The sequence below is a fragment of the Cottoperca gobio genome, chromosome 2 (genome assembly GCF_900634415.1).
Source record: "Cottoperca gobio chromosome 2, fCotGob3.1, whole genome shotgun sequence".
In the NCBI taxonomy this organism is placed as follows: domain Eukaryota; kingdom Metazoa; phylum Chordata; class Actinopteri; order Perciformes; family Bovichtidae; genus Cottoperca; species Cottoperca gobio.
Window position 1 is genome coordinate 9,848,643 of NC_041356.1, and position 25,793 is coordinate 9,874,435.

A 25,793-nucleotide genomic window follows, 5' to 3' on the forward strand; every position below is an offset into this window, starting at 1 on the left:
CAACTCCATTAACTGACAAAAGACACCCCGACCCTGAGAGAGGCATATTTCTCAGGTGGCATCAGATGATGTGTTTGCCTCTAGATTATTCCAGGCACTCTGTCTTGTTTTAAACTGGATGTGTGCAGGAGGTAAAAACTCTCCTGAAATAGGTCTAATAATTGAGATTTGTGTGAAAGCACCTGTAGCACAGAAACAGCATCAGTGGCACCAACAGTATGATACCAGCCCAGTTAGACAATCACCTCTGTGACACTGAAGGTTCAGACGGTGCGTTCACTTACCCCGAGTAAAGAACTGCACAAAATTGGACCCAAAAAAGTGCAAGCTTTGCCATTTTACCGTCTGTGACAGCCAAACAAAGAGATCCAGCTCCACTGACAATAGAAAGATTTACATAATTATGCTGGGAACAGATAACATAAAAAGAATCCTTGTATAATTCATAACTCGGGCGTGCTCTTTCCACGCCAGTGTTATCTGGTTCGTGTGGACTAAATGGTGAAAAGAGAAGGGACAGATGGAGGAGAGGGAGGCGGCGGCGTGTAAGAAAAGGTTGTGAATACATCAGTGGCCCACTGAGCCAACAGGATGTGCCAGCATGGGTGTGTTTGCACATGCAGGTGTGTGTGATGAGTGCATTTGTATGCTGTCGGCATCTGAAATCAGTCACGTGGTGAAGATGAATGACGCTGGCTTTAAGTGAAACGTTAACGCTTAGACAAAGGAAAAAGATGTATTCAAAAGCAGGAAGAAGTGTATTCTGAATGTGAACCAACACATTCAGCCGGTCACAGCAGAAATAATTAAATGCTTTGTGTACATGCGATTATAAAAATGCAAATGTAAGGATATAGTGCAGAAGGACTTGCATCTATACAGAAAGTGCAAATGTCGCGCACTTAGACGCGATGTCTCCTCATCGCCAAACCCTAAAGAAACAAACTCCTCAGACGCTAGCCGCATACATGCTACCTAACCTCGACGAAAGAATACACATTGATTTGATTAGCCCGACTCGAGTCTTTAAAGTCTCCTGGAAATGTCAGCAAAATCATCAAAGCGTCCGTCTCCTTCATAAACTTTGATCAAAGGCATTCTCAACATACTGCGCCTTCTATATTGTTAGCTCACGGGGGAAACGTCTACATCTGCACAACATTATTGGTTTTATGGGAGTTTTATAAGTGGAGACAGAGCGAAATCGAGGAGAGACAAGTGACACTTCCCCCTCTCGGATACACCCGGAGCCCACCAACTCTCTGCGGCATTTGCAAATGTGTCACATGTACTCATGTACTTGTTTTACAAGGAATTCCTCCTTTTCGATCAGGCAGCCTCCCCCGTATGCACTTTCTCTGTGCACCTCAGAGTAACCTCCTGTTCTCATCCACGTGAATCACACGTTCTCTCAGAAACAGGACTATTCTCTCCCACACAAACCCTAAAATTGAAGAATTGGACGATATGAATCCCCCCCCCCCTGTGGAGCTGTGTAAACAAACACAGCTATGTTTACATTCTGTGTTTCTCACTACAACTCTTTGTGATTTCCTTCCTCATACACCATTCACAAAGCTGAATAATACTTTAAATCGGGCATATGTCTACGTTGGAGTCTTCTTCTTCACCACCATTGCGGTCATTCTTCTTCTTTGTGACCTTTCCCCACAGCGCTACTAGTGGTCAAAAACTCCACAGTGTACCTTTAATTGTATGTTCAGTAGATAACATAGGCGACTGTGTGTGTACGGCATGCATAATATTTATATGTGAGGTTGATTTAAATTGAAATCGTAACATTTTCTGATTGGCTTACACCTTTTTTTCGTTAAAGCTGTGAGCCAATCATGAATTTAAACTGAATAAACAGACATTATCATCCTCTCACACACACATGCAGAACATATTTCATACACACATTCTTAATCTTACCCACGCAATCATTCTTTCTTTAAAAAAGAATGTAAACGCGAATGTGATTCTGTATCATACACACTACTATTCTGTCTCATCTTATGTGCAAGTAGGATTTATGAACCAAACAGCCCCTCATATTAATCACACCTGACACATAATCTCATTAAAACAATTACCTTTCAATACAACGCTACGCACTACAGTGTTTTCACGTGTAATCTTGTTTTTTATTACAAGCACGCAGCTCCACTCCACCCACTTACCCTACACCTACCCGCCCCTCTCACAGCAGGCTGCTCAGGCCTCGGGCAGTTTCAGGAGATCAAAGAAATGTTGGTATGAACCCCCCCCCCCCCGCCTCCTGAAACCTCAAACTCACAGTGGCTTAAAGTAACCTCACAACACACCTCTTGCTTTAAGTGCTCTTTCCCTTTCAGGAAGCCCCAACAGAAGCCCTGAATACCCAGTAAGAGGGTCAGCGTGCGTCCATTATGAGACATGTTTAGTATTTTTGTAAGCGTTTCTGCGTACGCACAGACCAAGGAGCAACCTCGGGGTCTGAAAAGTGAAGCCAAAGCTTTTAACCTTGCAAGCTTGGTTGTCTGGAAGTCTAGGAGAAAATGATTCTACTTCTCACTTGATTTATTACCTCAGTAAACATTTTCCTGATGAGTTTAGTTTAAGTTCAACACATGATGTTCGTTTTGGTCCCATTTAGAGTAAAACAGACGATAAAATAAAGTATTCTTTACCTTGTGAGCGACACGCTACTATGATCCGTTGAGCGGCTGTCCACTTCTTATATACAGTCTATTGTACGTACATATTTCCATATTCCTGCACATAAATGCCTACACACTCACACCTGCTTCTGCTTCTCCACTCCATCAGTTTTGGGCAGCGTTACGGTTTGGCTGAGCACGCTGCATCCTCGCCACGTCTGGTGCCGATTTCCAGGCCACAGTGCTGAGGCTTGCCAGCAGGGGGGGGGGGGGGGGGTGCAGGCTGAGCTCCAAAGATCGCAAGAACATCACGACAGCACTGACAAAGAGAAGGGACTCTGAGGAAGCTCTCTGATGCTCCCCTCTGACTGCAGTGAGCGACCCGCATGACAGTGATGCTCCACTGCTCTTAGGTAAGAAGACACTTTACCAGCAAAGATAAGAAGATAACATTTTGTTTTCACAGTCCACAAATAGTTTGTTCAGCACAAGGGAACGTAAGATAATCCTGCCCTTATATGGTGCTTACTGGCCGTTTGCGACCACACGCCTCCAATTTAAGATCAAGTGGCGTTCATCATTCAGAACATCTGGGAAGGAGCACATTTGGATCTGGAGTTGACTTATTTTTTCTCCAATGTGAAGGTTTTTCTGCTTTTCTTTGTTATGAATTATTATTTATTAAAATAATAATGAGAATAATAGAAAAACAAAGACCTCTTTCACAGCAAACATTGTGACGTGCAATAATAAAAACTCCAGGTGTTACTAATAACATTAACAATGCCTCAGTGCTGTTCAAGAGTCCCAGTCGCCGGTCTGCAGGACCCTGAAAGTGAAGCCTCATTACTTTTATTATTTAATGTCAACATGTCTGCTATTCAAATTTACAGTGCGACAAAATGACAAAGAAAAACATTGTGAAAGAGTTTAATTAAACATTCACTCATTTAAAGTCTACACAAGTGCCAGACAGTTAAGTTCACACGCCACAGTGTGCTTTAGCACATCAATGCTCTGCAGAGGCTCTCAAAGCAGCCATGTCTGGCACCTTCATATAGGACGGAGTTAACGCATATATGGGCCAGAGAGATGGCCTGGTTGTTTGCTATATTTAGCCAGAACATGACATATCAGAGAAGGTTATTTCACTGTGGAGGTAGACGCCTTAGTTAGAGTTAGGATTCTAGGATTTCTTTCCTTATGATTGAGTTGTGATAGCTGTGGGGCCTCAGGTTCGGTGGATTGCTTTGCGTTTGGACAGCCATGCTAGTTTAGCATCAGTCATATTTCACAGCTGTTTATCAGACCGACGTCTTTCTTTTGCCTTTTTGTGTATTTCAGATCTGAGGGCAGATTTCAGTCCTGACATTAGAACACATATGGAGCTTCTCATATTTTATTACTGTGATAAAGAGCGGGATGACACCGGAGGCTGTTTCCTGGCTGTCACCCTCATCTCCACCTCACACATCACACACACACATCACACACACACAGACACCGCTTTAGATCTGGATCGCCTTGTGATGTGATTTCACTCATCAGGGTGACTGTGGTGGGTCTTGCGCACGGTTGTTAAATTAGAAATAAAAACCCACATCCTCGCACAGCAGCCGCACATTTCCGAGGATCACGAGGAATTACAGCAGGCGCTGGTTTGGATCCCAGACTACATGACGGCAAGAAGAAGCCAGAACTAAATAGACTGTGTTGATTTTTTGTCAATGAAAAATATTCTTTTAGAGGGCGACTTTCCAAAAAGAGGTCCGATTATATAGAAGTCTATGAGAAAAATAACTTATTCTCACTTCTAATGAGTTTATGTCTCAATCTCTAGTTTGAAGTGTTCTTCACCGCAGCATGATGTTCATTCAGTGAATTATGTTCCCATTTAGAGTGAAACAGACGATAAAGCTTTAGGGCGGGGCTACCTTGTGATTGACAGGTCGCTACCACGGTGTTGTCCGGTTTGGCTGTTGTGCGTGTTTAACCCTTTCACAGTTTGGGTTTTCAATTAATTGTAACATTTACGTCGCCTAAAAATGTCTTCGGCGTTTGGCTCCACCCTCTTTTGTCGCTGCTGGCTCCAAAAAACAAGATGGTGACGTCCAAAATGACATGACGACCACAAACCAATAGGGATTAGCTTCTTATACAAAGACTATGCTCACATTTGAGTAACGTTAGCTAATAAAGCAACACTGTACGAACTAAATGCGTTCACAAAGAGTCAAGAGGCGGAAACAAAACCGGATCTAAAAAGTGAATCTAACGTTCCTCTATAGAGCCACATAGCATGTGTGTTAGCTGTACTTTCAGGCTGTTGTTCCTGTTAGGTACAAAGGTATAATTAAAAACGGATGCAAAAGGTTTATTTCATTTTTCTGCTGTTGTCATTTAACGATCAGACTCACAAACATCCTTTTGTTCCTGTCATGTAACTGACAGATATGATTATTGTGCCATCATGTGGTTTATCTTGAGGAGATGCTAATGAAGACATTATTTCATGCGCCATTAACCTCCCCAAAACACACACACACACACACACACACATACACAAACTCAAACCTCCCTGAAGAACCAGGTCATCCCTGCGATGATTCATCCTTCAATGTATGAAACACACACACATAGCCTGAACACATTCACTGTGCCTCATTACATCAGTGTGTGTATCCATGCCTGAACAGACCTAATGACTGACGGGAGACACTCCGCAGACTTACTGTACTCTGTCCAACGCACGTCTGTGTGTGTTCCTGTCACAGTGTGTGTGTGCCATGCACTCGTTGCCCTACAGTACATTGAGCGGAGGATATTAAGCTAATGGTTCATTAAAACAAAATGTCATGTGTTTGTGAGCCAAAAGGGAGGAAAAGAGCCGGAGATTATCAGGAGGTTCCAGTCAGTTACCGTTGTTTCATGCACTAGAAAACCCAGAAAGTGTATTAGTATAGATTTTTACCTGTTATATGAAGAGACGTTTTGGCTCTGCTGCTCCATGTCAGTGAGGAGGGATCTGCATTTATTCTTTTTTATTTAGCTATTTCACAAATGTTGTATTTGTACTATGTTGTTTATCCTGTACACACGACATCTATTGCACGTCTGTCCGTCCTGGGAGAGGGATCCCTCCTCAGTCTCTCCTGAGGTTTCTTCCATGTTTCCCCCTTTAATTATGGGGTTTCTTTTAGGAGGTTTTTCCTTGTGCGATGCGAGGGTCTAAGGACAGAGGGTCTAAAGACAGAGGGTGTAAGGACAGAGGGTCTAAGGACAGAGGGTCTAAGGACAGAGGGTCTAAGGACAGAGGGTCTAAGGACAGAGGGTCTAAGGACAGAGGGTCTAAGGACAGAGGGTCTAAGGACAGAGGGTCTAAAGACAGAGGGTCTAAGGACAGAGGGTCTAAAGACAGAGGGTCTAAGGACAGAGGGTCTAAGGACAGAGGGTCTAAGGACAGAGGGTCTAAAGACAGAGGGTCTAAGGACAGAGGGTCTAAGGACAGAGGGTCTAAGGACAGAGGGTGTCATATCCTGTACAGTCTGTGAAGCACACTGAGACAAATGTATAATTTGTGATATTGGGCTATACAAATAAATTTAATTTGATTTGATTTAATACATAAATATAAGAAAGTAACAGAGAAAGACGGAAAGATGAAGTGTTTTATCTGATGAAATATGGAGTGATAGCAGGTGACTCATGCAGTATTTGGAAAAAGTGCTTACTCCCAGGACAGGTTTGAACAGACTGGATACATAATGCACCTGATTACTGGCAGTGGAGATTAAAGAACAAGCCACAACAGAGTTTAATTAGAAAATTAATAAATCATCACGATATAAAAACAGGTTTTATGTTAATTTCATCTCTTGCGTGCGTCTCTTTAACTCCACGGAAGCGTGAGCCAACAAAATACAAGTGAATGAACTAAGACAGTTTCTGGAAACAGGGAAATACATTTCTTAAGAAATTTGTAAAGCTAAAAGGAATTTTGGAAATCTTCCCAGTTCACATTCAGTACAGAGATCACTGTGGAGCTTTGTTTTAGTGATAAAGATACACAAATACATTTAGTCAGTTCAAACTTTTGAAAGTTATAGTCTGACTGATTGTTTATTCACAACCCCCGAATGTCTTCAAGACTAATGATGTAATAATTGAAGGTTAATGCAGAATACTTCTCGTGTAATCTACTTAAACATTTGACACTGATTTCCTGTTTGGAAACTTGCATCTCTGGTTATCAGTATGTCTGGCACACACACACACACACACACACACACACACATATGTGATTAAGGGTCACTCAGCAGCTCAGCTGGTGTGAAATAACATCTCTCCTTGTTCTGAAACGAGAGCACTTTCAGACTGCGGCCCCCTGCTGCTGTCAGACAAAGATCAAGGCTGAGAGCTGAGAGCCGGAGCAGTTATCCAGAATACTGTGAGAGGTCAAACTATCGTCTGACGTCTAGTGTTCAACTAGTGTTTAACTAAATGTATTTTATTTGACAGAGGCACTTTGGAGATTTCATTCAAGCCTTTAAACAAAAACAAAGCTGTATCATGTGCATGCATTGCGTGTTGAATAGAAACAAATGATTTAGCTGTGTCCTTGTACTGTCACACTGAGAATCTATAATACAATCTAAATGAAGATGCAGTGGATAGTGTCGTTAAAAAAGGATGAAAGATTGTGTCCACAAAGTATCTGGATGTTAATTACTTATATATTTCATTTTGACAAGAGCATCCTTTTTATGGGTACCAAGACAAGCAGCAAAAACAAAATACCACTAACACTCGCATGCACTTGTTTTGGAATAAAGGAACAAAAGAGACGTCTATCCCTATTTCTCCCTCAATGGTTTGAATCTGCCCTTAATTTCCCAGTCACGGTGACTAACCGTCGAGGAAATCCCTCTCAAACTGGAACAAGTGAATGTGTGCTGCGTTTGCCCCAGCAGTAAATGTCAGTGCTCCGCTGATTGAATGCACGTCGACAGAGATAACTGTGGGGCAGCAGGCTGTCAGGGCAGAGGGAGAGCGGCCCAGTGACCTAGACTCCTCACACACCTCCAGCACTGCCGGCCCACCGGCTAAAACCACTCCAGATTCACTTCAAATCGTACTGTTTGTTACTCATTCTTAATCATCTTCTGACCTGTTTTGTTTTTTTTTAGATCAAATGGTTACCGTACCTGTCATTGCCTAACATGTCTGGAAATCACTTCAACTACATGATAAATCGCTCCAAGAAGCACACAGGAAGAATTATGTGCACCGGTGCGTGACCCAGACCTGAACTGTGCAGGATGCCGATGGGTGCTTGCATTAAAAAAAACACACCGGATGTGAGTTCGTCATTGGAAACTCCAGTATTTCTACTTCAAGGTACTTTCAGTATGAATAATTGTATTTGTAGCTGATTAAATGTTTCTAACATTTACGATGCCAACACATTAAACCGCTTTCAAAAGGTCGATATGTGCTGACCTAGATGTGTAATAAAGTATTACAGGAATACAGACCAAGGGCATCCAGTATGTGCACGCCTTAAATTGGGTTATTCATTAAAATCTACAATATATCATTATTTTGTTATTATAAATGTGCCTTGCATCCTGCATTCAGAGAGCTACAAGAAATCCCTCACTGTCGAAGAGCGTCTCTGCATTTTCCTATAGTATGTGACAGACAGCGGACGCTACACGGTGGCTTCACACGTGGTAGAAGGTTCCCAAAGGAGAGCAGAGATTCAGCTTATTGACGTTTCAGTCAAGGACACCTCAAGATCATCTCTGAGACGCAGCTGATGCTAAGCTACGATGTTCTGTTAACCCTTATCTCCAAAATAGGGAGAACAATGACGATGTAAAGGTTGTGGGAGACCTCTGTGTCTGCATGCCGTCATGGAAATGTACAGGATGTTGACGGCACCATGTGACCAGAAACAGGTGGTACCCTCATTTCTATTCTGGGACCCGTGTACAGTATTTAAGCGGCTGCACTTGTCTGCCAAGTCCACCAACACAAAGACCCACTTTAATGTCGACTACACTGTGTGTTCATCTGGGTCCATTTTGTTATCTCTTTCAGCCATCGAAAGCATCAATCATGCTGTAGAAGCCGGAAGGGGGGGGGGGCAGGGAATTTATATATTGACATGAGACTCACAAGACCAGAATGCATGTGTAGCTTTGTCTTTACCAGAATATGACTCTTGTTTTTGGACTCATTCCTGCAGCAAGGTATAACAAATCAGAGATGTAGACCTTGACATGGCAGGTTACGGGAACATAAAATAACTCAATAAATATACACTTATATATAAATTGGTGAAATTGTCCTTTAAGATGTTTCTGCACACTCTCACTTTGGCCCAAATGTGTGGCTGCACACAAGTGAGATTGGCAATGCTGCAGGCTATAGCACAATGCAGCATTGGAAAAGGACGGGCACAGGAGCACAGTGTGTAAACACCTCAGCTAATGTGCTTTTGCTCACCGTCTCCTCTGCTGTGGCACTTTCAATTTCAGCAAGCTGCATTTATTTGGACGTGAAGAGACGGTAGAGATCAGAGGGAGGATAACAGATTAAAGGGAGCACGAACCGATGACTGTTTTGCAACTCATGCAGTTAAAATCATCATCTTTAGATTCAGACAGAATTTGAATATGTGGTCAAATGCATATGGTACAGAGATGGCAGCCAAACAGCAGAGCGTGTAAAATCCCCCCGTCCCTTCTCTCCTGGCACTGTCGTGTCCTGGAGGCAGAGCTCCCACACAACAGACGGGGCTCCCACCACACAGCCTGCAGGGTGGAGCTGTCTCACTGTAAAATAAGACGCTGCCAGCAACACGGAGAGTCCAATCACTCTGTCACAGAGGGGAGAGCTGATGCACAACGCTGCTGTTTTCCCATTTTTGTAAAGAATTAGCAGTGCTGCCATGTCGGGAAAGTAGCCTAAAGGCTGAGGGATGAGGCCTTGAGACCAGAAGGGGGTCTGTTCACACTATCAAAAGATAGAAAATGTGAATGTGGTGCATTATCGAGCCCGCAGGGAAATCTAGTTTTCATTTTAACCAATTCTCTGTCTTCTAATAGGGACCTGGATGTGTTTTCTATGCCACAATAAGTACATGTATTATTCACAGATAATGAAGGGAAACCAAAGCTGCTCACTGGAAATAAGCAGAGCTGAGGTTCACTGGGTTTATAGGTTTTACAAATTTGATTGCTCCTAAAGAAAAACCACAATGTGTGCGTGACTCGATCAATACCTGCTCACAATGCTCAGCTAATACGCGGCCTGACGGCTCATTCACAACAGTGCTTGAAATGCATCCGTAGCATTGCAGGCACTGCAAACATCTGTAAACAAGCTTGACACGAGTAATACTATATAGAATATACTTTATGTAATAATTAGTTCATGTACCTGCTCGGAATAGCGTATTGCCCCTGGCTGGGAGTAATTTAAACATTTTATAATTTACATTACAATATATTTAAAAGGTCATAACATAGGGAATGTAGAACAGTATAGATAAAAAGTAAGAAATAAAAAAGTTATTTAGGGTAATGACATCCAGAAATCTACGATTTACTTAAGCAGGTATAATATTAAAGAGTTTGCATAAATGTATAGTTTATTCAAATATTTTATTAGCCGGTTAAATGTGATATGAGATGGTCATTTCTTCAATAATGTAATTTTATTAAAGTTAAATTTGGCTTGAAAAATCAAATGAATGACTGTATATTTATAGTATTAATGGCAAAATGTGACTTTTATTCATTTTTACACTTAAAACGTAACAAAAGTAAATCAAGAATCTTAATTTACTGTCTTCTAAATATTATGATGTCAATTATTTGTGTATGAATTTGATAAAGCTGTTGTGGTTAGTGTGCAGACCAAACGGGGGCGCCCTCCTGGAGGACAGGGCTGCGGGCTGCTGTGTGGAGGCTCCTCGCGGGAGGGGTGCGCGTCATCCCGTCAGGAGGAGAGCGGCTGCCATTGGCTCGTGCGACCTTATAAATACAGGGGAATGGCATTTACCGGCTCAGAGCAGAAGGACACACCAGAGGAGGCAGCGGGAGACGCGGCCGTCGCTTTACATCTCGAGATTGGACTTTTTATTTCTAATTCCGACTGAAATCAATGAAGGAGAGACGCTCGTGTCAGAAACTATCTCTGAAATCCGGTATGGATCCCAGTCAGAGTGTGAAGTGTAAGATAGTGGTGGTGGGGGACAGCCAGTGCGGGAAGACTGCCCTGCTTCACGTGTTCGCCAAGGACTCCTTCCCTGAGGTGAGACCTGCAAACCTGCAGACTGATTACCATGATGCTCATTAACCTGCTTTCATTAGTGCGCGCGGATAACACCTCGCGCGCTTATGAGCAGGATGTGTCAGATGTGTTCGTGCTGCAATAATGTTGAAGGGCATGCATTGAGTGCCTAGTTGATGCATATGTGTTAGTGTGATGCTTACAATATGTATTAGGGCTGCCCCGTTTTAGTCGATTAATCGGTTATTTTGGTCATAATCGAGTAAGATTTCTTTAGTTAATTAGTCGTTTTTTAATGCTAATATCTTATTTCAAAGAAACTTGTGACCACATCTGTGGTAAACGCAACATTTAAAGTACTGCATCGCATTATTCTTTATCAGTTTTACAGATTAGTCGATATATATATTGTAATATGTTCTTTACTTGATGACATCCCTACAATAATGTGGTAACAGTGTAGTATTATGATACTAGCTATTGTAAAGGTATTAATCCTGTGTTGATATACTGTTTATAATACTCATTTTGTTCATTTCCCCCTCAAAGTTTAAGACATAAACACATATTTTATTCATGTTTCCTGCAGACCTACGTCCCCACAGTGTTTGAAAACTACACAGCCAGTTTTGAAATCGACACGCAGAGGATTGAGCTCAGTTTGTGGGACACCTCAGGTAATTATGAACCTCCATCAACTCTCAGGCTTTACGTTGGGTGTCTCTGTAAATCTGTTGTGGTGAAATGTCCTGACATGTCCATGCATGCAGGTCACTTGCACAAACTGCTCTCTTGCTGGTTGGAGAAGATCCAATAGTGGTCAAATTTAATCCATGTTTGGCCATATGTAACACTGGCGCTGCTGTGTTTCCCTAAAAACATCCAAATTACGTGATATTAAGAGGCCCAGGCTTACATTTTTGATTAATGAAATTAATCTGTGACCCATTTTAATCAATAAAGCCGGGTTAATCCTGTCTCATAGTCTGGAATTGCTGTTCCTACAAACCGACATGTTTCCCTCAGATTAGGAAGTGCCTCACCTTTTACCTACAGAGACACGCTTTGTGTTCTAGTTCAATGTTGACACAAAGGCATCAAAGAGCTGGATTTGATTATGAATTCTTCCCAGCTGAGAAAAGCTAAAGCAGAAACGGGAAAGGAGATATAATGACGGGCTAAGTGGAGCGCATTCATACATCTGGAGAACACACTTTGAAATTTATCCCACTGTGGCTTTTTGGGAAAATTTTGTTGTGCAACACGTGTACTGGCTCCCCCATTTTTTTTTATAGCTTGTTGGTTGGACTTTGTGATCAGGGTCCAAACCAGCTGCTGTGTCCCCTGAATGTGTGTGTGTATATGTGTGTGTGGGTTTGAGTGAGTGTATGTGTAAACAAACCCACTTTCCCATCCATCAATGCCTGAGCAGTGAATAGCACAGCAGTCAGGCGTGAGTGAGGCGTATGTTGTGTGCGTGTGTGCGTGTGTGTGTGTGTGTGTGTGTGTGTGTGTGGTGGGCGGGGACAAGCAGACAGCCAGCTGTTGCGGGGCTCTAGCCTGGAATTCCTGAGCGATGTTTAAGTAACTTTGTTGAACTTTAAAGATCAGCGTAAGCACACAAAACTACAGAATCAATTTACAGATTTTGCCCAAATTGAGCAGCAGGAAGTAAGATTTGTGCTTCAGCGTTAGTAACAGTACAAGAGAGCAAGACGAGGAGGTCGGATTTCAAATTCTTTCACCCCCACAGAATGTGTGTGTGCTGTGGAAATAGAAAGGCGGAGAAATGAAAGTCGGCCAGAGTGAGAATTTTGTTTTATTGCACTGTGTTGGCCGACCGCCTGGAGCCATTTTTCTTCTTCTCTCTGCTTCATAAAACAGCAAGGGGGGGACGCCGTTCCTATTAGATCAGTGGGTCTGAGATGGAGCCAGATTCCCCCCACCCCCTATCCCCTTCAATCCTCACCCCCACCCAGCATACACACACACACACACACACACACACACACACATATATATAGTGACTGATTGATACAGCCTTCGGCCTCACTGGTCTCTTTGTAGAGACACCCATCAGCCATGGCCAATCCAATCGATCCCTTATCTCTTGAGGTGTGCTGGAGAGGGCTGTGTGTGTGTGACCCCAGCATGCACTGGGACAAAGACCAGGATAAACCCCCCCTCCCTCTCAAACACACCTACACCCTCTGTGGTGGTCTTTGTTCTGCAGTGATGAGGGGCCTAATGAGATGGCTGGCGTGTGTGTTTTTAAAAGGCAGGGTGATGGGAGTAATTCAGGTCATTAAGGTAAATGCCTTCCATTTGTCCCACCCTGCTTGTCGGTGCTAGCGTTGCTTCCCGAGCCTCAGGGTGGGGCCGAGACGCAGCCTTTGATGCTTGGCACGTCTTTCAGCCGCAGCAGAAGAAGAAGCGGTTTACGCCGTCTGTCTGCCTGCTTGTCTAAATGAGCTGCAAAGGGGTTTGTGTGAGAGGATTGGAAGACGGGGAAGGTAAACAGAACAAGCCCTGCGGCTGTGTGCCTGAGGCCTCTTCTCATTCGAGTTGAACTGAGCAAAAATCCATCTCCAAACCTAATAGGAGGGTTATCTCCAGCAGGGCTGCAGCTAACAACTATTCTCATTATTACATTGTCAGAAAATGGCAACAAAAATAATTGGTTTTCGTGTACAAAAGGAAAAAGCAGCAAATTCTCACGTGTAAGAAATTGGAACCAGCAAATGTGGATGGAAAGAATTGATTATTTTTACGGTTTTATTGATTTTGAAACCTGCATTTGGTCTGCATGGCAGCACAACAACCTGTAAACACATCACTGACATATTTATGGTTAGGGTTAGGGTCCAGCAGATATGGAGCAACCGTGGTATTAACTTAGGGTCATGATAAATGTCCAGTTCTAGCTCTGGTTTGGTCTCCACCACCTCCTGAGAAGAATCTGTGGTGGGTTTAGCAAAGCACATCTGACCTACTGCTTAGAGCAACTTTAAAATTGCTGTTCTTTTAATTTTCTGACAATCACTTAATCGTTCCAGGATTCAAGAACTGATCCCAGAATAGTTTTTAATCAGATTTGACACCTTTGCACTGGTGAAATATTCATAATGTACTTATGTTGGAGTGGCAGGAAACAGCTTAGTGCTTCAGAAATCAGCGTGAGGTGTTTGTTCCAACTTTCTGAGGCAATTTCCCAAAGCTAGGACAAATAAAAAGCTTCAATAAAACCCCAACAGAACAACACCGGAACTCTCCAAACAGAACCACGTGTTGGACCCCATGGATCTCATCTGATAATATTTATCTCGGGGAACCTTGAGGGAAAGTTCTTGTTGTTTTTTTGTTTGGGTGCGGATTTGAACAGCTGCCGACTTTGCACATTAAAAGATGACCCACTTTGAAAAACAGGAAGATAAGAGAGTTTTAAAGGAAGATGCATAATGATAGAGCGGCCCAGATTATCGTTTCCTTCTGTAGCTCCTCCAGCATGTTGCGTGGGTTGTTCCCCCTGTAATGCAGGACAGCTGAACTGTGGGACTTTTTCCATGCACTCGGTAAGCTCCTCTGCCGCTCACACACACACTGTGCTGCCTCCATTCTTGTGTCGGCGGCCATTGTTGCATGGGATCACATTTCTGGGCTCAGCGAATTGGAGCCGCATGTCTGGCATTCCTCAGACTAAAGGTTCCTACTTCCTTCTCTACAAAGACCCCTATTGTACCCAGCAGGCCCCGATCCTTAGCGGAGTGGAAGAGAAGTGGCGTGGTTCACTAAAGTCCTACCTCCTTTCCGAGGGGGGAAATGTATCACGCTGGAATGGCGAGAGAGCCTTGAGCGTACGGTGGTGACAGTGTGTGCACTCAAGGACAGAGGAGATTAATGGACTTCCTGTCTCCTAATATCACGGAAGGACTTTGTGTGATGTTACACCTGACATTGCTCACTGAACACCTTGCTCTGCGTGTCCTAGCGTTCACGTTTGAATGTTAAACTTAACTCGTACAAAGGCTGGCCCACGCCTAAAAGACTATTAACAGATGTTGAATATGTGCGAGACCTCACAGAACGACTAGTAATGATCATGTTCGGCTGTCCTCTGGGGTTTCCCCCGCTCGCATCAGGATATTGGGTCATAAATATTGAACGTGTTTAATTTGCTTTGTTGTTAATCTTGTGTCATTACTGAGATCTGAGGGATAAATGTTTGTGTTGTGAGGCAGCTATGGACAAAACACTGTTTACACACGACTGCTTTAATAACTTTGCAGATTGGAACAGATTATGGAACAGATTGCATCGTAAAATGTTGTATTGTTTGGTTTATCTTACGGGAACATTATCATATCTGAAGACGCTGTCATATTGTAGCATAACAAATCCTTTACTGTATTTATATCATATGTTATTAGATACGTTTTCACATTTGTCGTGGCGGGATGACAGTGTTTGCAGCAGCAGATATCTTGGTAACCACAGCAACTACAGAGGATATTGGTCGAGGTTACTTCAGTTTAAATTGCTTTTTGTCGTCTTCTCTGTTTGTGTTCGTGTCTGGCTGGTAAGAGGATACATATTTAAAATCAATGGTGTGGGATGGCTGTACGTGCCTGTCGCGCTGTTTGTTGTTTCCACAGGTGTCTCTGAAGGCTTAACGCCTCTCCACACACACACACACACACACACATGCTCCCGCCGCCCCTCAGCTCAGTTCTGCTCAGCTATGTAAGCGATGCAGTAAATCAGCAGACCTGTTGCCATACCTCCAGACTGTGGGTCGCAGCTGGCTTACCTCAGGACTGTGGGGGCGGGATGAAGTTTATTTCCATGTATGAAAGTGAAGCAGCAACGAATAGTCAAGTTTTCACATTAAAATAATATTTGGTCAGAAAATGCTTGTTTTCGCTTCTCAAATGTGGAGATTTCCTGTTTTATATCATATTAAAGTGAATATCTTTGCAAAACGAGACATTTAATGACGTCACTTCGGACATTTTATCGATTAATCGAGAAAATAATCTGCAGATTAATCGATAATGAAAATAATTGCAGCCCTATATGTAAGACTTTAGTGTGAAGGCTTGCAGAAAGTGGGTTGTCTTAAAGATGGACATTTTTTAGAAGTGTATTCCAGGCAGGAAATATCAGATTCCTTTGTGTTTCGGTGGAAGTCGGGGAACATCTGGGAATTTGAATCTTGAGTCTCATTACATGAAGAGAGCAGAATGTGTTTTCCAACTCGTTTCATGTGTATTTACTGCATTAAGTGGGGTTTTTCATACCAGCTGTTGTGGAAACCAGCCTGAAAAAGCACATTACCGAACCAGGAAGGAAGATCTTTTTTTACATTTCTGGAAGAGTTTCATGGAAAGTAATTAGTTTTTTCGTCAGGACCACAGTGGAAGTTTGGTATCGTCTCACAGTATACAGTATCCTCTCATGTCATTGTGCATTCAGTCACTGTGGGCAAGACACAAGGGAGGATATGCTTTAAGAGATTGTGTGTCAGTGTGTGTTTAAAGGACGGAGAGGGAGGAGAGGGTGTGTGTCTTCCTTCCAGATTTAGAGATCCTGCGGGAGGGAACAATGACAGGAGCTAATTAGATGACAGTCACCAGGTCTTTGTGTGTGTGTGTGTGTGTGTGTGTGTGTGTGTGTGTTAGCTCTGGGTTTCCTCTTATCTTTCCGGTTGGCAGGACGATGTCCTCCAAAGCAGAGTTTAGTCTCGAGCCTAATGCAGTTACGACTCGACAAGAAAGAAAACGTATCCTATTAAAGTCTCCTGAAAAGCATTAACAGATCTGCACACACACTTCACTTCACGCCACATGCACATTTCGATCCTCTGTGAAAGTTTCCCGTTTGTGTCGTGCTGCTTTATTTGGTTTGCGGAGATGCACTCAGAGGATTTGCAGCTATAAATACTTTAATCACCAGGTAGATTCACAGGAATATGTGCAGACGCTTTGAAGCCAAGACCACACACGCACACTGCAGCCAGCAACTCAGATGTGTGTGTGTTTCCCCACATTGGGTTGGTCAAAAACAATCAATTCATTGTAAAATGCCAACCGGCTCTACGGCTTCAGTCGCAGGCTCTTATTTTTCCAGCGATTAGTTCCAGGCAGTGAACGCTGGGAAAAAAGGAAAAACCTTCAAACAATGCAATGTGTTGGTGATTGATTGTAAGACAGCCATGAAAAATGGGGAATAAATTATAGCGGGGGGGGATGCCACATTCCTCCTCGCCTTGTACTTCCTGTTCTGTGCCGATGACAGCAGCTCCGAGTCGGGCCTTTTTGTTTAGGTGGTGTCACCTAACACACGGCTTTAAAGATCCTCAGGGAGCGAGTGGGAAAGCAGAGAGTCGTAAATAACCGGCCTGTTCCCATCTGAAAGTGTTCAGAACAAGACATCAAAATAATGTATTCTTGTGCGGTTCCTGGCGTCCATTTTGAAATAGTAAAGGGCTTTACTTTGTCCCGTGTGTATCGACATCTGGGAAAGTGATGCTGTGGAATTTAGGGTTTGAGCCAATTTAGACAATGACCTCCTAAAAACGTAAAATGTCCCATCATTACAACTTCCCCCGCACCCAATTGCCCCCCATAAAATCCAGGACAGCCTGTTAGTAGGCTTCTCATTTCTACGTTTTATAAGCTGTTAGTGAGTTGGCGACAACATTAAACTGTTAGCTTGTAAATGCATTTGGTGTCTTAGCCAAATATAGAAAGAAAGGCCACTCTGTAGTGTTTGTTTACAATGTTGGGAAGGATTTCTATCTTTCCACCATCCGAAAATATGAACTTTTAAGCACGAATCAGTTTCTTAATCGCTAAATTGAGAGCGGAGTGAATATTTGTATTACTTTGTTGCGCTCACTGGGTGTACAGTTTTCACAGTATTGTTTATTGTCCCCGTTGGATGGAGCAGTGACCTAACCGGCCCGTCTCGCCCCCCCCCCCCCCCCTTCCCCCTCCCAGAAACCTGGCTCTAACACTGGGAACGTATGATTGTGGGCGTAGACGGGCCTCAGATTTCTGTATGCAGCAGCGCCACATTTATTGTGCACACATCAGCTAGTGTCATGCTTTGTTGTGCGAAGCCCAGGCCTGGAAGGAAGCGCAGATTGTGTAAACGGTGTCGTCTCGTGGCATCCAGACTGTTTAGAGTGTGTGTGTGTGTGTGTGTGTGTGTGTGTGTGTGTGATGGAGCATTCCTGGCTTTTCTCCACAGCAGTGTTTAGAAAAGGACCTCCCAGGGGAACCTTCAGTTACCAAAAACAAAATTCTCCAGATTCTTGGCAGCCGGTCGTGTGTGTGGTCAGCTCTTGCTCGTCATGTGATCTTGACTCACCTTGACATGACGCCATCCTCCCCTCCCCTCCCCGCCCTTCCTCCCAGGAGACGTTTCAGTCTGCCGGAGAGATGGGCGTCTCCCGCACACATGGTTTTAATTTTGAGTATGGGAGTCATTTCCCCGCTCTGAATTTCTTTGTTTCTCCGGAGAGGATTTAATTTTTTTTCCCGACAAGTGATCTCGTCGTAGTCAGCACATTTTTCCCACTGATGCTGCATTATTTGTTTTTTTCCTCGCCTGGTTGCTATGGATTATGGCTAAACTCCAATCATGCCATAAGAGAGTAGCTGTCAGAAATGCTTTAACAGAGTTTAGAGCCATGATTTGCTTCATGTGTTCGAGAGAAGATGTGGTTTTCTGTAGCTGGAGTGTACTCTTCAGAAAGTCCCCTCCACCATCAGTCTTGAATGAGGAAACCTGTGCTAATCCAGCCTTGTGACGCATGCTGTCCAATCTTCTGGTGTGTGTACATTTGTGTGTTTCCACGTCCTTGCGCAACATCTTGAAAGACTTTTGTTCTCTGTGTTTCAGGATCTCCGTACTACGACAACGTGAGGCCTCTCTCCTACCCAGACTCTGACGCCGTCCTCATCTGTTTCGACATCAGCCGCCCTGAAACACTCGACAGCGTCCTGAAAAAGGTTTGTTGCTCTCTCCAGACGCATTAATTCAAGACGCGATCATGAAGCCTTTGATAAGCTCAGCATTTTTAGCCTTTAAACTCTAAACATTCCTCCACAAGTCTTTGATTTAGTTTGATCCGCTGACAAAGGCCAAGTCTACAGTCAAGAGATTCTTCTGTAGCCTCCGTCACGTCAGATCTTGTGATGTGAGGTTGTAAAGGGTCTCTGAGTTAAATCCCCGGAGCGGCAGATGGAAGCAGTCTGAGGTGTAGCCACCAGCTGCTCACATGGCGCTGAAGTGGTTAAGGTCCGATGACTGTGGACGCACTGACTGAACATAAAGCAGGACAGTCATGTGACCGACAAAAGGTTGCACAAAGCGTCAAACCCTTTAGCACCTGATAGTAAGGCTGCAACTAGATTAATAGTCTGGTCTATAAAATGTCTTTGCAGCGCTGTCTGGTAGCGCTCTTATTTTGTAAGGCGCTCCATGTTTTTATATATGAAGTTTACTGTGTTACAGATCACATGTTTCAGAGTGAGCATTGGTCTCACTGGCTTTCAGTCAAGTGATGTTTGTGTAACCGTACAAAACCTCTTCCTCTCTGAATGTTGATGCACTTGATCCCCTGACCGGCCGGCCAGCCGGCCCTGAGGCACATTAGCCTCAGATTTAATCCCCTGGAGAAAGGCCATCGATCACAGAGCATTTATTGTTGTCAGGGAGGAAACATGGGGATTATTTGTAGTTCCTTTCCAGGGTTGAAAGCGTGAGGGGCTCCAGGAAGTGGCAGCTTTAACCTTTTATACTTAAAGGACGCAGGAAGGAGGGGTGGGCTCAAGGGATGTTGCATTAGGTCATTCTTGCCAACGTGCATATTTAAAGTTAAATAAACATCAGGCTTTGCTTGGTTTGTTTGGAAAATGGAGCTAATTATTGATCTTCTGCTTTTTGTCTCTCTCCTCAGTGGAAAGGTGAGATCCAGGAGTTTTGTCCCAACACGAAGATGCTGTTGGTCGGATGCAAGTCAGACCTGCGCACCGACCTGAGCACGCTGGTGGAGCTCTCCAACCACAGACAGACGCCAGTCTCTTATGACCAGGTATGCAGATTAAATGAAGTGTTGTAAATGACGCATTTTAAACGGCAGACATGCAATTAGTGAAGCAGTTCTGAGACTGGAATCATTCATGAATAATCGCTCATTGTACTTTAAGCCATAACTGATCCCTAAGAGAGAACATCCTGTCGTCATTCTTTACACGAGTGCTTAAGAAATACGTGAGCGAGCCCTTTTTCTTTTTCCGCCGGTGACCAAATGTGACCTCTTCCTCCTCAGGGCTCCAGCATGGCCAAGCAGATCTCGGCGCCATACATCGAGTGCTCGGCTCAGCAGTCGGAGAACAGCGTCAGAGACATTTTCCACGTGGCCACACTGGCTTGCATCAACAAAAACAACAAAAACGTCAAGCGCAGCAAGGCCACCCGTGGGAACAAGAGGATTTCACACATGCCCGGTAGGCCCGACCTGGCGGCTGTGGCCTCAGACCTCCGGAAGGACAAAGCCAAAAGTTGCTCGGTCATGTGACTGATCGGACTGAGGGGGATTAGACTGAGAATGAGGACAGATTACAGTGCAAGCAGGAAGCTACGGGGCGACGCGCTTTCCTGCATGCTAAAGACCCCTTATTTGTCTGGAATGGGGTTTTATAAGCTTCAATTCATGTACATGTTACTGGAATACTCTGCCCCGGTGCAGACTCAATGCGTAGCAGCGTCCCAATCCATGTGGCCCCACCAGACGAGGAAGCTATCTGTCAGCGAGATACCTGCTCGGGGAAGTGACCTGCTTCCTCTGGGAACTCGGAGCGGATGTGTTCGAGGCTTTCCGCACGAACAGGAAATGAGCAGGAGGAGTGAAGTCATTAGGAGATGCTCATTTGTAAAGGAAGGCTTTAAGAACATGTGATCTTTTGAATGAAAGCCAAAGTCGGCGGCGATGGGGCGCTTTGCTTCCTGGGAGAAAAGGAGCTGCTGTTTGTGCTGGATCAGACTTTCTGCTCGGAGGGCACCAAGTCGTCACTGTAGAAGTCGCTCTCACCCCCGCTCCTGTAACTGTCCGTGTGCAGAGGACACTACAAGAGGAACTTCTTCTCGTCCTGCACACACGCTGACGCTGTTTGTCCCCCGTCTCTGATATGTTGTCGGTATAATGTGAAGTCATTGGTGTGTAACTGCATCATTGTTTTATTTTTTTGCTTCATCCTGATGAGTTTCATCCTTGAACAGCTGATTCGAGGGAGTTTTTCACTGCACGTTTGTAGCAGCCATTCTGTGTTTCACCTCGACAGCTGTAGATGCATAAAGACTCTCTGAAGATTCTCTCCACGCCGCTTCAAGGACTCCTCCGTACTGGGGAACCAGAAGCCAAGTCACAGCTTTCATGATTTAGCCAACAAGTCTATGTGAGAAACAAATGGCCCTTCAATTAGTGCCACTGTTCTGAAAGATTGCATAACACGTTTTAAAAGCCTTAATGGGGCGAAACGCTTTAGTTTACCAACACTTATCAAGAGAAAATGTGACTAATTGTGTGAAATGAGAACGTCCTGACAGGCTCACAGCCAGCTTGAGCTACGAGTCATTCTCCCACTGCACTTTAGGGAGGGAGTGGAAATGAACAACAATTAAATCTTGTTTATTAGGCGGTGAAACACCAGAGCGCTCTGCTTTGCATTTCCCAGAAATGTTCAGACTCTGCTGTCGGGTGAAATCCTCATAAAGGCCGGGGCACGCCAGCAACTATTTAGATATTCAATTAACTTTTCATTACTCCAACATGGACAGATCGGCAGATCCAAGAAACATCATGCAAGAATTCTATATTAATATTTGAGATTTGGTACCCCTACAGTTTGAGTCATTCACCACGGTTGTAAATAAGGAGCGCTGAACACGTGCGTTACATTACTCGCGATCAGAAACTTTGCTTGAACACCTAAACATCCAGGAAGTGCGACGGCACAAGACGGCCAGCTGATATCAATTGTGAGTCGGCACAAATTCACGTCCAGTTTCACCAAAATCAGTGACGGTTTGTGGTGTTGTGCCGTAAAGCGCTCGCCGAACGTTGTGCAAGAGACTCTATTCTCCCGATTACAAGTCAGTGTAGCATCAAAATGATTTGGTTGCATTAATCCATAATGAGAATAATCGTTAGCGCTGCTTTTATTGAAGGAAATGATACAAAATGGAGGAGGGGAGTGTGAATCTGATTGATTCGGGTGTGACCAGATGATTTTATTTCCATGGTTTGAAACGTTACTGTGTTTGGGTTTCACGACGTCATAATGCAAACAACAAATAAGTGTTAATTTGAAAATGAGAAACAGTGTTGTTTACAGTGTAAAATTGTGTTTTGTCCTCTCAACAGTGCAATTTAAGGAGCTGTTTAAATATCAAAAGGTATTGATGCACTTTTAATGTTAACTTCCCGATTTTTATCTCGCCAAATGCCAACGCTGTCACACACACGCTGGCGGCTCGGTGGCCGAACTCGTATCTTGATTTTCTAATCTGTTGTCTTCTCCCCGTGTACTCTCTCTCATGTTTTCTTGAATGTTGATGTCACCTTCAAATGTCTTTGCCAATGTTGTTGCCGCAATATTTATTGAATTATATATTTTCCCTTTAGAATAAATGCAAATGGAATTGAAGAATTGTGTTTTCTGTTCATTAAGAGAGAACGTGTTGCACTTTCAGTTATTCCTTCATCAGGACGCATAATAACGGATCTACATCTGCATGTTTGCACTTTCGGTTCCCTTCATCTTGACGTTGCGTTAGCTTGTTACTTCTGGCGATTGCATAAACGCTTCAACTCATAAAGTGATGTTTATTTATAACAAAACAGTGTCGTCACATCCTGTAGCAACTAATCCGGCTGCCTTTTTATGATGATTAAATGAAGACAAAGTAACAAACAGAACATTTTAGAGCACAGCTAACCCTGTCTTACAACTGAGCAGGTAAATAATGTGAAACCAAAGCCATGTGCTAATTATCTCAAGTTTTACAACACGCGCTAAACCCGAAGAATCCAAACAGCCGATGGTAACCAGTTGCGACGCTGACTTCCAGGTCCGCCTTCTAAAATATGTGAACCCTGCAGCACTTAATTCACTCGCCGATGGAAACACCTGTCTTCCATTTAAAGCAAGCTGATTGTATTTTTCGCACTCTGCTCTGAGGTAATCATTCCTGCACAAGTTTCATATGGAAAGCATCAGCTTGAGTAAGTATTTCTTCAACATTTACACCGCTTGGTGTCACACACCGTCCGTTCAACCGTGAACCAGAGGGATCTTGTGTAAACAGACGGCTGCGGGTCAAAGCGGGTAACCGGGTCGCAGCATCTGATTAATGGCAGACACATCTGTGTGTTGATGTCCAGAGATTTGCAATATTACACAGATGTCTGCTTTCGATATATTATTTAAAATTGATATACAACAAGTGAAAAGACTAAAAGTTACAACAAGTGAGGGAAATCAACTTCCTCATTTAAAACAGGAAACGTATTACACAAACGGTCTCCCTTTAGAATGTCATCATCCAGTCTGAGCGAGGTTATTAAAGGTGACGCGAGCTGATGTTTAGTTTTCCTTCAGCCTTTAATCCCACTCATTAGGACACACCTGTGATGAGTTGCTATGATTGCACAGGTGCAGCCGATGTAAAGCTCGTTAGCTTCCTGCTCTGTAAAACTCGGACAAAGCCGTGCAGCTGAAATGCGATGGTGTTTGTTTTTTTTAACAAAAGCTTTGTGCGTGTGTGTGCAAACATGCCCGCAGTCCAATCTCTTAGAAACCATTAATATAGGCTGATAAACGGAGAAGAGAAGAAATATATTCAACACAAAGGTGTCGGGAAGTAGCAGGTTGGATCATGGGAGTTGTCTTTAACTCTATTTAAAAGAAGAGTGCACTGGTATCCAAGAGAACTGCATGCTGGATGAGAATGATCACTTCAGCTTCAGAATAGTTAAGTGTTCACACAGCAGAGTCAACATTCACCTCTTCAGCTCAACAGTTTGTCCTTTCAGAAAAAACGAGTCAGACTTGAGTCCTTGACTGTCCTGACATCGCTGTGAAAAGCACGTTTTGTTGCAGCTGAAAGGAACAAAAAGCTCTCTGTGAGTCTCGTCTGCAGAATCACTGGAGGCAAACAATGTTGTACAGGCCGCGGTAAATTCCCCGGGGCCGCTGAGCATGCACACTGCTTTTCCTCACACAGCAAGCCTATATATCACGCCATGACTTCATCACATATACACGGTCTGAGATGTATTAGGTTGTCAGGAGCAGGAAAACACGGCTGTCAGGTGAAAAATAAATGTCAGAGATGAAAGACGCACAACTGTGCTCCTTATGGCTGCACGGAGGAAACACTTCTTTCTCAAGTAACATGCATTTATATTAGATTTAAGTCTCATTTGCAAAGTTTTAAGACTCATTCTCGTGTTTCTAAGTGGACTGACATACTGCAGCTACAATATCCATAAACAGACGACTAACGGCTGTTATGAAATCGTGGTTTATTCTTTTTACCAGCCAAATTAAAGGAATAGTTCGACATATTGTAAAAATATGTCGATTGTTGTCGACTCGGCCTGTTAGCATGACGTTCATAAAGTGATTCAGGATAAACTGGAGGAGAAGGGACTCTGCTCCATGCTGCTTGGTTAGTTTTTTCTCCACTCTTGTTGATTTCCGGGTTCTACTTTCACCAGATGCACAAGGGAGTAGTTTATTGTGCAAGATGCAGATCAAACAACACTTCCAACCCTCGGCGTGCAGCCTCATAAACCTGAACGTCTGACATGTTGAGCATTTGAATGAAGGAAACATCTTTTTCTAAACTGGAAAAACCCGCTTTCTTGCCGTTATTGCCTCAGGTGGTTGTTCTTTCTTTTCATACTCTCTCTCTCTCTCTCTCTCTCTTACATGCACACACATTTGAACGGTGATTTCCAGGCGCTGAGGCTTGTTGAAATGTAGGACATAACTCTGCAAGGTAGCACGATGCAGGGCGGAGAAGAGGGGAAACCACACAAACTGAATTACAACACTTTATCACCAAGCAACTTCTACAATAATGAAAGTTGTTCAGCGTTCAATCAAAGAACACAACATCTCTGGTGCAATTCAACCTTCATTCTGCAGCCGGGTCCAGACTGTAATGGTATTTGGCCTGACCCAGATACTGTAATAAGTCAGGAATCCCACTAAGGCAGAGCGTCTGAGCACAGCGCTGCTCTTAAACACTCCCTATTGGTGGGCTGAGCTGGCAGAGAATCAGTCTCAAGCAAGTCTGCAGTCCACCCCTGTCCTGTACTGTATGTGTCCCACAACGCCTAATTCACCCCGCCATGTTGTATAAGTACGGGAGGTGAAGTGAGCTAATGCATTGATTGCAGATGTGCTGTGAGTGATTTCCGCCGTTTTCCCCAAGGTTGCGTTCTCATGATTTGCAGCTGCTTCAGATGAACGGAGTATGCTCGTGTTGTGGCTCGACGAAAGGCAAAGCTGATTGGTCCAGAGTTAAATATCTCAACAACTATAGCATGGACTGTCCGCGAGGTCTCCTCCTCTCCAAAACAAACGGTGATTAAAACAGGTAGAAACACTGAACACAGCAGTCTCTCGTTAAACGATTTCTCCGACGCTGTTTTGCTGCCGCTAGCTCAGCTTGTTTCTCTGATAACTTAAGATCCAGATGTCTACATGACAAAGATCTAAAAAGCGTATTGTAAAAGTGCAGCATAAAACTGGATATAAGAAACTATGTTTG

The 25,793-nt window shown here is 43.7% G+C and overlaps 1 protein-coding gene across 1 annotated transcript; it reads left to right on the forward strand.

Moving 5' to 3' along the window:
* Positions 1-10,709: 10,709 nt before the first annotated feature.
* Positions 10,710-22,657, forward strand: rnd3a (Rho family GTPase 3a). The gene is made up of 5 exons (XM_029447140.1): positions 10,710-10,964; positions 11,533-11,620; positions 18,849-18,958; positions 19,909-20,043; positions 20,281-22,657. Exons 1-5 carry the CDS (start codon positions 10,815-10,817, stop codon positions 20,527-20,529), a joined length of 732 nt encoding a protein of 243 aa, XP_029303000.1. The 5' UTR covers positions 10,710-10,814; the 3' UTR covers positions 20,530-22,657.
* The last annotated feature ends 3,136 nt before the right edge of the window (positions 22,658-25,793 follow it).

Bases quoted from the DNA above. Each gene is read 5' to 3' on its own strand.
- rnd3a (XM_029447140.1), top strand. From the start codon at position 10,815: ATGAAGGAGAGACGCTCGTGTCAGAAACTATCTCTGAAATCCGGTATG. The intron at 10,965-11,532 runs GTGAGACCTGCA...TGTTTCCTGCAG, and splicing joins CCAAGGACTCCTTCCCTGAG to ACCTACGTCCCCACAGTGTT. The intron at 18,959-19,908 runs GTTTGTTGCTCT...CTCTCTCCTCAG, and splicing joins TCGACAGCGTCCTGAAAAAG to TGGAAAGGTGAGATCCAGGA.